The sequence below is a fragment of the Theropithecus gelada genome, chromosome 15 (assembly GCF_003255815.1).
Source record: "Theropithecus gelada isolate Dixy chromosome 15, Tgel_1.0, whole genome shotgun sequence".
In the NCBI taxonomy this organism is placed as follows: domain Eukaryota; kingdom Metazoa; phylum Chordata; class Mammalia; order Primates; family Cercopithecidae; genus Theropithecus; species Theropithecus gelada.
In genome coordinates this window covers 20,139,277-20,152,504 of record NC_037683.1, presented here as the reverse complement: position 1 = coordinate 20,152,504, position 13,228 = coordinate 20,139,277, and the positions used below count along the sequence as shown (strand labels likewise).

The 13,228-nt window shown below is 45.1% G+C and overlaps 1 protein-coding gene across 1 annotated transcript in view; it reads right to left on the bottom strand.

Annotated features, from left to right (window-relative positions):
* MEGF9 (multiple EGF like domains 9) overlaps window positions 1-11,248 on the bottom strand; it is a 115,187-nt gene extending 103,939 nt beyond the window's left edge. The window contains exon 1 of the mRNA XM_025360527.1: window positions 10,528-11,248. Coding sequence (XP_025216312.1) covers window positions 10,528-11,125 — 598 coding nt within the window. The 5' untranslated portion in view covers window positions 11,126-11,248. The remainder of the gene's footprint in view (window positions 1-10,527) is intronic.
* Window positions 11,249-13,228: the final 1,980 nt, after the last annotated feature.

Sequence of the window (13,228 nt, the reverse complement as noted above, 5' to 3'; positions counted from 1 at the left end):
GTGTTAAATATCAGATTAAAAATGAGAGGTGAGAGTGTAAGTCTCTTTGCTATTAAAACACTGATTTGAGGCAGTACAACTGAAATAGCAGGTTAAGATAATTCCAAAGAGATTCTGGGCCAGGCGCAGTGGCTCATGCCTGTAATCCCAGCACTTTGGGAGGCCGAGAGGGGTGGATCACCTAAGGTCAGGAGTTTGAGACCAGCCTAGCCAATATGGTGAAACCCCATCTCCACTAAAAATACAAAAATTAGCTGGGAGTGGTGATGGGTACCTGTAATCCCAGCTACTTGGGAGGCTGAGGGAGAAGAGTCACTTGAACCTAAGAGGCAGAGGTTGCAGTGAGCCGAGATGGCACCACTGCACTCCAGCCTGGGAGACAGGGTGAGACTCTTTCTATATTAAAAAAAAAAAAAAAAAAAAAAGATAATTCCAAAGACATTCTTACACTAGGAAAGAAGTAAATATTTCAATACAAAGAAATGAAATTCAGGCCAGGCACAGTGGCTCACACCTGTAATCCCAGCACTTTGGGCGGCCAAGGCGGGCAGATCACTTGAGGTCAGCAGACCAACCTGGCCAACATGGCAAAACCCCACCTCTTCTAAAAATACAAAAATTAGCTAAACATGGTGCCAGGCACCTGTAATCCCAGCTACTAGGAAGGCTGAGGCAGGAGAACTGCTAGAACCCAGGAGGCAGAGGTTGCAGTGAGCTGAGATCGCGCCACTGCATTACAGCCTGGGCAACAGAGCAAGACTGCGTCTCAAAAAAAAAAAAAAAAAAAAAAGAAAGAAATGAAATTCACATGAGCCCTCCCAGTCAAATTCTGTAATTCACCTTGTTTCCTCTGTCACCATTTACTTTCAGTTACTTCTGGACTCTTTCCACAACATTCAGCCCTGTATAGTGTTTAGGAAAGAAAATATAAGGCCGGGCGCGGTGGCTCAAGCCTGTAATCCCAGCACTTTGGGAGGCCGAGACGGGCGGATCACGAGGTCAGGAGATCGAGACCATGCTGGCTAACACGGTGAAACCCCGTCTCTACTAAAAAAAAAAAAATACAAAAAATTAGCCGGGCGAGGTGGCGGGCGCCTGTGGTCCCAGCTACTCGGGAGGCTGAGGCGGGAGAATGGTGTGAACCCGGGAGGCGGAGCTTGCCGTGAGCTGAGATCCGGCCACTGCACTCCAGCCTGGGCGACAGAGCGAGACTCCGTCTCAAAAAAAAAAAAAAAAAAAAAGGAAAGAAAATATAAAGCAAGCAGTCCTCTTCTCCAAATACCATTTATTCATCATATAAATATGGGCAGCTAAACAAGCTAAGATTTATACTTAACAAAATCAACTTAAAAGACAATGGTTTAAAATACAAAATATCAAATCTGAAACCCACCAAAATCTATAAAGGTTTGATCACTATTCACCAATAAGAGTACAAACAGAGGACATAAGCCCTTTTCATTAATATAATATGCAGAAATCAACAAAATGTGAATTGCAAGGTCTTAGACATTCTAAGAGCACCTTGTAAGCCATAGTGCACTGCACACTTGTTAATTATTATTAAAGGCACTCTGTTCACTACTAACTTTAATTATATTTCTAATGGGGAAATTCTGTCATTCAAAAGATCAAACATTTGTTTCTTAACCAAATTAATTACACTGGTATGCATCTCAAAACCACCTACCAACAAAAACAGCTCATGTTATTCATAAATAGGAAAATAAATTTGCTACTTATTCAAAGTACTTAATTTTTTTTAGAGCCAGATAACTTCTGTTTTGAAAGTTTTTTCTTTATGGCTCCTCAGAAGAAGGTGGCAGGGGATGGGGGGTTGTAAGTTGGACAATAAAGAAGACCCCAGCGAAAAAAGAAAATATTTTCTCCATTTTTTTCCAAAAAGAGAGAATACCATGTTCTGAATATGGTACAAATGATGACATTTTCATAATAGGAAGGCTTCATAATCTAAATTAGACTAAAACAAATCAATAGGAAAAAAGTCAAAGTCACAGAGAAAGACAGATTTTGTTCTCAGTGCAAACTGTTCAACGCCATGCATGCTGACACTAACACATCTTCAAGGACTTTTTGTTCATCTAGAAAGATGTCTTGGAAGAATTAGGCTTTGAGGAAGCACTGAAGGAGGACAAAGTGGTAAATTGTTAAACAGAGAGGGTAATTTGGTTCCTTAAAGATCATGGAAAGAATAGATGGGGCTAAAAATAGAAGATATGAGTGAGAGGAACAGATAGAAGACTTTAAATTGAAAAAAAATGAGCAAGGAGAATGGAAGAAAGGTTGTTTTTGGTTTTTTTTCCAATGAAGACAAAATAATAGGGAAAGACTTTTTCTGACAATAATTATCTGTAGAACAGTGATATTATGAGAGAGATTATTTTGATACAAATTTATCACAGGTACTCACATAGATACATCCAAAAGGATAATTACTTTAAGTAAACCTTTACTATGATTCAAACGTAGGCGTCCAGACATAATCTGTATCTTCTTCACCACATTTTTAGAAATCCTCCTTTAAAGTTACCAGGGCATTCAGGGTAGTCATTTCTAGTCAAAAATAGATAAATCAAAATGTATACTTGAAAAAAAGACTAAGTGATCAAGAAGTGGTCCCTATAATACACTGTCAATATTACTAATAAGGATTTTTGTATCACACCTAAAAAAAAACACACACACAAAAATCAAGATAAAGGCAAAAATCAAGGATTAAAGCTATTTATAACTTAAAATATCATCTAACACTGTCTTTCAGCTAAATAAGGTCTTACATTTTTATTTTCTTCTGATCTATTAAGTACCCTACAGCAGAACTCTCTCCACCCATAATTGACTCCTCAGTAAAAACAGCACTGCAATACTTTTCTTCCATTCTTTTTATAAGGGTGCCAGAACATCTGGAAGTTAATATACACGTTTAGAAATGCTAAGATGAAAAGTTACACACACTTTAATTTTAGGGGTCTTTTAAAAAAATAAAGATAAAAAGTCCTAGTCAGACTATTTCAATGTGTACATTTTCAACTAGGCAGGAGGCTTCCTGGGGACATAATTCAGAAGATTTGAAACTAATGTTCTGGAGTTTATGCTGCTCCAGAAACTAATCAGACTAAGGAATTTCTACAGAAACTTCAGCACTTAGGCCAGGCATAAGGTATGATAAATTTAGAAGTCCCTGGGCTGGGCCCCACAAAAAATATAAACAAATCTCTCCATCACAGAGAAACTTAGAACCTAATTAATGAAACAATAAGAGCTACAATTTAATATAACAATTGTAAAACATTGTCAAACAGAAAATTCAGGGAGGTGGCTGGGCGCGGTGGCTCACACCTGTAATCCCAGTACTTTGGAAGGCCAAGGTGGGTGGATTGCTTGAGTTCAGGAGTTCCAGACTAGCTTGGGCAACATGGCAAAATCCCATCTCTACTAAATATACAAAAACCAGCTGGCTGCGGTGGTGCATGCCTGCAGTCCCAACTACTCTGGAGGTTGAGGTGAGAGAATCATTTGAGCCCAGGAGGTTGAGGCTGCAGTGAGCCATGATCGTGCTGCAGCACTCCAGCCTGGGAGACAGAGTGAGACCCTGTCTCAAAAAAACAAAAACAAAAACAAAACAGAAAGAAAGAAAATTCGGGGAGATGAATGAATAGCACACAGTGGAACGAACACAGTAAAAGCCAAGGAAGAGTAGAAATTTTCCCAGATTAATATCTAAGGACCAATTATTTTTAGCAAAATGGTTTCCTACTCTTCTAGACAGTTGGTTTCTTTAAATGCCAATAATATGGATTCTGGAGCTAGACCCACTAGGTTTGAATGTAGGTTCTGCCAGAGCTGGGCTTCTACGGAACTCAATTTCCTTATCTATAAAATGAGGATAATAACAGTAACTAACTCAGTAGTTCCTGTTTTGGAGATTAAATGACTTAATATACATAAGGCACGTAGAACAGTGCCAGGAACATAGTGTGTTTGTAATTACTATTACAACAGTCCACAATCCCTCAAATCTGATGCTCAATACCAGAAGCTGTGAAACTACAAATTTTCCTGTAACTCATTTGGTGGCAAATATCTGACCTACCCTGAATACATTTGGCAACAAAACCTGACCTGAGCAAATGCAAATAAAACCTGACCTGAGCAAAGGCTACTGGTAGTCTTGATTTATCCTACTTAGTGTACAGATATGTGCATTTTGCTGCAGATATCTTAATGTGTTTGATTACAAGATGCTGCCCCCAATTCACTGGAATGTATTTATGAAAAAATGAAAAAATCTAAATTCTGAAACACATCCAACCCAGAGGTTTTAGATAAAAGACTGTGGGTCTGTGTTAACTTTGAAGCCTAGACAGTTTGTATTTCCTTAAAATAAATGGCATCTTCTTAAAGAAACACAAGTAAGTAAGATCCTGAATCTAGTATTAGAGAATATTAGGATGAGGAAAACATTTCCCAGTACAGTTAGAAGGGTCCTATATTCCTAGGTCCTACATTTCCAGGATGTTCTTTTCAAATATAATCCATCTTTGCCGGGCGCGGTGGCTCACACCTGTAATCCCAGCACTTTGGGAAGCTGAGGCAGGCAGATCATCTGACGTCAGGAGTTCAAGACTAGCCTGACCAACATGGTGAAACCCCATCTCTACTAAAAATACAAGAAAGTTAGTTGGGTGTGGTGGCACATGCCTGTAGTCCCAGCTACTCAGGAGGATGAAACAGGAGAATTGCTTGAACCTGGGAGGCGGAGGCTGCAGTGAGCCAAGATGGTGCCACTGCACTCCAGCCTGGGCAACTGAGACTCTGTCTGAAAAAAAAAAAAAACAGGCTGGGCGTGGTGGCTCATGCCTGTGATCCTAGCACTTTGGGAGGCCGAGGTGGGAGGATTGCCTGAGCTCAGGAGTTTGAGACCAGCCTAGGCAACATGGTGAAACCCCGTTTCTACTAAAATACAAGAAATAAGTAAATTAGCTGAGTGTGGCGGCAAGGGCCTGTAGTCCCAGCTACTCGGGAGGCTAAGGCAGGAGAATCGCTTGAACCGGGGAGGCAGAGGTTGTAGCGATCCAAGATGGTGCCACTGCACTCCAGCCTGGTGACAGAGCAAGACTCCGTCTCCAAAAACAAAAAACAAACAAACAAAAATAAATAATCCATCTGTAATATTTTGTTTACATGTCACGGTAGTCAGAGTTTTCAAGTTCTAAATTCTAGGGCTTGCTTAAACAAAGTCTATTCTCATCACTTAGATAACAAAGAAATAATTAAGGTTCTTTGTGGGGCATAAATATCCCTTGAATCATGCAGACCAAACCATCACAGAACTTTAGAGCTGAAAGAAACCCTTCAAAACTAATCTAAATTATTATCCTTTACCTTCCAAATCGTTTTATCATCTGTAAATTCACTCTTCCCTATGAGGTAAGAATAATCTGCCCTAACTTGTCCATAGACTCTGTCTATAGGAACACCCTGTAGGTAAATGCAAATAAACTGGGTGGAGTACACTAACAAACTTGGGATCTAAAAGGATAATTGAATTTAACACAATCAATCTTATAAATTTAGTAAAGTCTCAGATCATACTTTAGAAAATTATAAGAATTTCCAAGTCCAGAATGAAAGGAGACTCACCTAGCACATATTTAAAAATAAATAAATTTTAATAGACCTTAGCAATCTTAATGGGCTCAATGAGTCAACAACATAATGTGGCTGCCAAAAAGCTACTGTGATTAGGAACTAACCGCACCAACATCAGTATCCCATCCAGAAGGAATGAGGCAACTGCCCTCTCTGCTACAAGCTGGTTAGAGCACATCTGGAGTATTATATTCAGCTCTGTTCCACATTTTGGGAGAGACACAGAAAGACTGAAAAAGACTAGAAGAGGGCCAGGCACAGTGGCTCATGCCTGTAATCCCAGTATTTTCGGAGGCTGAGGTGGATCACTTGAGGTCAGGAGTTCCAGACCAGCCTGGCCAACATGGTGAAATCCCGTCTGTACTAAAAATACAAAAAGTAGCCAAGCATGGTGGCATGCACTATAATTCCAGCTACTCAGGAGGCTGAGGCAGGAGAATTGCCTGAAACCATGACGCAGAGGTTGCAATGAGCTGAGACGGCGCCACTGCATTCCAGCCTGGGCAACAGAATGGAACTCCATCTCAAAACAAAAAACAAAAAAAACTATAAGAGAAGTAACCAAGATAGTGAGAAAATTTGAAAACATGTCACATAAAGACCAGTTGAAGGAGCTGAAGTTATTTAGCCCAGACTGAGAGGGATTATGATCCCTGTCCCCAAATCTGTAAGAGCTGTCAAGGCACAGAGACAGCCAACTTTTTCTGCATGGTCCCAACAGGCAGAGCCAGATCAATCAGTTAACTAAAAGAAGAAATTTCAGCTAAGCCTGTGGAAATATTTCTTCAAATGTAGAGTCACATTAGGAAGTAGTGGCATTTAAAGTCCTGTCTAACCCTAAGGGTCCATAATTTTAAAAATCAAACATTTGGGCCAGCCCACGGTGGCTCTTGCCTATAATCTCAGCACTTTGGGAGACTGAGGTGGGAGGATAACCTGAGGTCAGAAGTTCGAGACCAGCCTGGCCAACGTGGTGAAACCCCATCTCTACTAAAAATACAAAAACTAAGCGGGCATGGTGGTGTGCACCTGTGATCCCAGCAACTGAGGAAGCTGAGGCAGGAGAATCGCTTGAACCCAGGAGGCGGAGATGGCAGTGAGCCGAAATCGCCCCACTGCACTCTAGCCTGGGCAACAAGAGCGAAACTCCATCTCAAAAACAAACAAACAAACATTTGTCATTACCTCAGTGTCTTACTGATTATTATTACTTCTAGTATCACAGCATCTCTCTTCACCCTGCTTAAAATGTCCTACCCAGGACCAGGTGCTGTGGCTCACAACCTGTAATTCCAGCACTTTGGGAGGCCAAGGTGGGCGGATCACCTGAGGTCGGGAGCCCAAGACCAGCCTGACCAACATGGAGAAACCCTGTCTTTACTAAAAATACAAAATTAGCTGGGCTTTGTGGCTCATGCCTGTAATCCCAGCTACTCGGGAGACTGGGGCAGGAGAATCGCTTGAACCCGGGAGACGGAGCTTGTGGAGAGCCGAGATCGCGCCATTGCACTCCAGCCTGGGCAACAGGAGTGAAACTCCGTCTCAAAAAAGAAAAAAAAGTCCTACCCAGCCAACCAATCAGCTGAATGTTTTGCTGGGTTTGTGGGAGAAAAAGTGCCTGCTTGCTGGGCAATTAGTTTCAGTTTGCAGATCAGTGTCCATGTAAACAAAAAAGGGTCCTAATTGAGGGGCAGGCAAGAGCTCCCAGCTAGATCTCCATGAAAGAAATTATTATTAATTCAAAAAGCATCTATAAGACCTATCCAATCAAATAATATATTATCAATGGCACTTAGTTCTTACAGGAACGTTGAAATTAAAAAATACTGTACAACCATCTTCTCAAATGCCAGGGAATCCAACTTTGCAAGCCAAACCAGTTGTCTCAAATTCAATTATAAGTTTTCCTTCTGCCAAAGAGATATGTTTTCTGTTTAAAGCAAACTGGAGCCCATGCTCCATACTTGATCAGATCATGGTAGAGTCAGTTTAGCCGCTGAGAACTAGATACTGGCAATCCAGACTGAATTCACAGACAAGTACAAACTACCTAATATTTAAAACACAGGAAAGTTATCGAAACTGGACATCCTTCTAAAAATTTTTCACCCAAAGACTACCACAGACATAAGTATAATGTTCGTTCATGAAAATTACTAAAAGCCTTGAACAGTTCAGATGACAAATATTATTCAATCCGGCTTTACTGCAGTTTAAACTGAATTGGATTCTAAGCAACTCCAGTGAAAGCATTAGAGAATATAGTAAGTATATGATGGACTTAACAGAAATACTCTGTGCTGCTTCCTCTCTGTGCTTTTTAAAGTGAAGCCTAGAAGCAATCTAAGTGTCCATAAATAAGGGCTTGGTTAAATAAATTATCATACATTCTTACCCTGGAAAATGCAACTATTAAAAAGAATAAAGTAGGCCCTAGATACTGACATTTTTTTTTTAAGTCCATGATACCTAGTTAAGTGAATACCACAAGTGGCAAAACATGTAGAGAATTATTCCATTTTGATTTTTTAAAATCTATTTTTAAATACCCTGTGTGTATGCTCATATATGCCCAGCAAAAACAGTTGAAAAAGATCTGACAAATTGCTAACAGTAGTAACCTCCAGGGACTGACTGAAACTAGGAGGCAGTGAAGGAGTGACTTTCCCTTTTTCCTTTGTGGACTTCTGGTTGTTTATATTTTTTTGCCAGTAGGGGTAACCTCTGTGGTTGAAAAATAACAACACAAAAATAGTAAAAGTAAAATAAGATGAATTACACAGATCTACGTATCAGATACCAACCAAAGTGATCTTTCTTCTTAAATGCTACTGTATGCTTAAAACTCCAGAGAATCTAATTCATTCTTTTTCTATTATATTTTACTAAAACAAATAAAAATCACAAGTCCCTAATAGTTTTCTCAAATGCTTTCTATACACACACACACACACACACACACACACACCCCACAGGCCTGGTCATAAGCATAGCTAACACACATGGAGCTTATTCTACACTAGGAACTGTTGTAAACACAGTAAGTGTTAACTTATTTAATCTTCCCAGCAGGCCTGGTGCAGTGAATCATGCCTGAAATCCTCGCAGTTTGGGAGGCCAAGGCAGGAGGATTGCTTGAGTTCAGGAATTCAAGACTAGCCTGGGCAATGTAGTGAGCCCTCATCTCTACAAAAAATACAAAAAATTAGCTGGGCGTGGTGACTCACGCCTATAGTCTCAGCTACTCAGGAAGCTGAGGTGGGAGGATCGCTTGAGCCTAGGCAGCAGAGGTTGCAGTGAGCCAAGATTGCACCACTGCACTTCAGCCTGGGCAACAGAGCCAGACCCTGTCTCAAAAAACAAAAACAAAAACAAAAACAAAACAGTCTTCACAGCAACCTTATGAAGTAAGTACTACTATAATATTATCTTCATTTCACAATCGAAGAAACTGAGTCCAAAGAACTTCAGTGAGCCGCCTAAGCTTACACAGCTAACAAGGGGAAGAGCTAGGATTCAAACCTAAGAATAAACTCCAGAGTCCATACTCTCAACCACTATGCTTCCTGTCTCTCAGTAATGTCAGTCTTCCTATATGAAAGCCAAAAGGGGTTACAGGTAAAACCCAGCTAGCTAATGTGCTCCTTGAAGCTGGAAGAGATGCACACTTGGCTTTTTATGGGTGAATAATCCTACTTATGTCATTGCCAAGCTCCAACCCAAGGCTCAAGACTGTATTAAGGCTCATAACCACGTGGGAAAATTCTCTACACACTCAATTATAGTCCAAAGTCCATACCTGACTCCACAGTAAATCACTAAGCCTAAGATTTAGGTCAGAGATCCAGCTAGACAAACGATTTGGACAAATCTCTACCCCAACTCAAAGCAAGAGAACTCAAACTTTTGCCCAACATCTTGACAAGGTAGGTTTTCGTTTTGTTTTGTTTTAGTTCTAGGCCCACTTTAGATTTAAACGGGGAAAGAACAGGAGTTGTCTCTAACTTTGGTTGAAGACTTCAGCAAGAAAAGCTTTTTCTACATGGGCTCAAACAGAAATTGGCATTTATCAGCATCAGCAAAGTTGAACATCCTGGCTTAAGGAGACAAAAATAGGCATCCTTGCTTAAATTGTGTATTTGTCCAAACATGTTGACCTTATAATTGTGGAAGAAAAAAATGGTGCGAGGAAGAGATTTAACCTAATTTGTAAATGTGCTCAGCCTAGATACACACCTGTCCCAAATGACCTACTGAATCCACTTATGTGCAGGGACAACATGAATTACAATGCCTTTTTTGTTTTTTTGTTTTGCCCTCAAGTGGTCCCTACTACTGTTTGTAAACAAAATCCTCTCACTACCTTTCTTCCACCTGTCATACACACACATCTGATATTTACATAAACAAGAAGAAATGAACGGGGAAACTGGAGCTCTGGGAGGAATTCCTTACCCTCAGCTTTTGACCCAGTGGTTGAAGGAGGTACTATGCGGGCTTTCAAACTTCCCCAAATAACCCAGGCAGAGAGGCTGGGTGCGCGAACCCAACCCAAAAGTTGGCGCCCATTCTGGGTCTCTGAAAAAGGCCAGAAAGCCCTGTTGGGAAGAAGATGAGATGCCTTCCACCCAGCAGCCACCCCCTCCCGAGGGAGCACAGCCCACGGGGGACAAAAGACTTTCCAGATTGATCGGGGGCGGGAGGAGGACTAGCTGGAGCTGGGATCCCCCCTCCGGAGCCAGAACCTGAGAAGTCTTTGGGGCAAGAAACGATAAATTATAGGCAAGAGCCCAACCCCAGATGCCGGGGCTGGGGTGAGGACGGGTCCTGCCCGAGAGGGAGCGCCGGACTCACCTGGAGAAGGCGAAGAGGGGGCCTCGGTGGCAGGTGGGGTTGGGGGGACGCTGCTCCTGCTGCTGCTGCTGCTGCTGGGGAGATCGAAGGTCGAGGTCCGGGGAGTCGTGGGCGCCGGTACGGTGGTCGCTACAGGGGTGGTCGGCACGGGGCCAGTGATCGTCGAAAGGGTGGTCGGCGGGGGTCTGGTCGGCGCCTGAGAGGTGGTCGAAGCGCGTTCCGCCGCCGGAGGGGTAGTCGGCGAGGGGCCGAGCGGCGTCTGAAAGGTGGTGGAAGCGGGTCTGGCTGTCGCCCGAGGAGGGGTGGTCTCCCGGGACTGGGCTGGAGAAGTCGCAGCCAGGGGTCGGTGGACGGTGGCGCGCAGGGGCCCGGTCCTCGGGGCCTGGGCCGTAGGAGCCGTCGCCCTAGGGAAGGGGTGGCTGGGCTCGCCCCGCAACCCAGGGCCCGGCGACGCGTCCACCTGCCCTGCGGCCCCGCTGCCACCGGTGACATTCCCCGCCGAGGCGGCCGAGGCGGCGGCGGCGGCGGCGCAGCACAACAGGGCGAGGCCGCCCAGGCTCGGCAGGCTCCTCATGGCGCGCTCGGCTCCGCCATTCATTCATTCAGCCAGTCGGTTGGTCAGTCATCTTCTCCTCGCTGCAATCCTACCGAGGAAGCTTCCGCAGCCGCCGCCGCCACCGGGCGCACCATCGCCACCTCCCTCTGACAGGCGGCCGGCCCCGCGGGCGGGCCCCAGCGCGGAGGGAGCGACCGGACCAAGCACGGACCGCCCGCCCGCCTCGATTGGCAGCCCCGCCTAACCAATGGGAGGCCAGGGTCGCCCACGTGATCCTCCCGCTTCCCGGCCTCTTTGTGGGCCCGTGGGCCAATCAGAGGACGTCCAGGAGAGGAGGCGGTCCGTTAGGCGGGAGAAGGGTGGTGCGAGCCCAGCTCCAGCCCGCCGGGCTCGCGGCGGCCCCGGCTTTGTCTGCCCAAGGAGTGGGGCGCGGGCCTGGGGCACCGGGCGCCGCGGAGCAGACAAAGGATGCGCCCCGCGCGGCCGATGCCGGGCCTAGTCATCTGCTCCACCGGGCTGCGAGCACGACCCGGGGGTGGATCAGCACTCGGGAGCGTCTCCGCCCTCCTGAACAATGGGGCGCCGGCGCCGTACCCCGGCTCGGGCGGGGACCACGCGGGAACCCCGCGATGGGAGAGGGCGGCGGCAGCGACGATGTAGAGCTTAACATGCCCTCTGCTGCTCCAGAGAGCCTGGTCGCAGCCTTGCGAGGTCTCTGCCGCCATTCCCATTTCAGAGATGGAGAAACTGAGGCCCTTGCTGAGGCCCTCTCTGAACCGAGACCCACGCCCTCACCAGAAACCTGCTGTGGGCCAGGTTGTGTGCCAGGCTGGACGAGGGGGCGGGACCGGGCGGTGGAGACCCCGCAGGGCAGAAGGTGCAGGCCTCCTGCGTGGAGGAGACAGTCTCGCAAGCACACTTGCCTAAACCGCAGGAAGAATAGGATCAGACAGGGTTGAACCTCAACTTGATGTCTCTTGCTGAATGGTTTTGTCGCTTGAGCGCGGTTTTTTCACCACTAAAATGGAGACGATAGGACACCCCTCACCCCGCTCACAGAGCTGTTGTGAGAATTAAGTCATGGACATAAAGGGTTTAGCCCAGCCCCTGGCCCACTGTTGTAACCCTCATTATTGCTAACTATTCTCAGCATTCTGCGCCAGGGCAAGCCTAGGATTAGAAAGCAGCCCCAGGCCACAGCCCTTCAGTGCCCCCAGAGCCTCCGGCTGATTGCAGGGATTGGGGTGGGGCTAATAGCCGAGCTTGACCCTGCGTGACATTAAACCCTGGATCAAGCTGGAATTCGGACACGCAGCCTCGCATCATCCGCCCAGGATCCGAGCTAGGTCAGGCGCTGCTGCTTCGGCTCAGCAGCTTCCAGGGGGAGCCAGGCAGGGCGGGTTTGTCATCTGATGGGGCTTAATCCAAGCCCCACTGCTAACCCAATCGCGGCCTCCCCTACGTGATGTTTGGCTTTGTGTATGGTTTCCCATTAGTCACTGGTCTTCGACCAGACCGGCAGGATGAGATTTATGTGTGAACTTGTGTATGTTAATGAAAGCATGCATTTATTTTCCTGCATGAACAGTGGGTGGGGGAGGCTGTGTATGAATGCATAAACATGTTTGTGAGTCTTGTGTGTATGAGTATTGTATGTATCTGCGTGAGTTTATGAGTATGGGAGATTGTATCTATTTTCATACATTGTGTCTTAATAATCTGTGCATGTGTACTGGTGTGTGTTTTTGTGTATTTTCTGTGTTTTTGCATTTGTGGTTATGTATGGGTGTGTCTTGATAGGTCTGTGTATATAAGACAGCGGGAATGAGGGAGAAGGTGAGTGTTCTGTCTTCAGGACCAATATTTAGCAAGCACTAACCAAGGTTCTATTTTTACTTTGCTTTGGAAGTATTCCCTTGCTGATCCTCCCTGGCCCTTCAAACCCCAACCAAAATGCCACATTCTCTAAAAGACATTCCTGGATTTGAGTGGGAATTAATCTCTCCCCTCTTATTTCCCCACCACCCCTTGTTTATGCATTGATTACAGCCCTGATCTACCAATTTACCTCATCCTCGCCTCTTCCTAAAAGGATTAAGGATGGCTTTCAGAAATATATACAACAGGATAAATCGAATTGCCCAC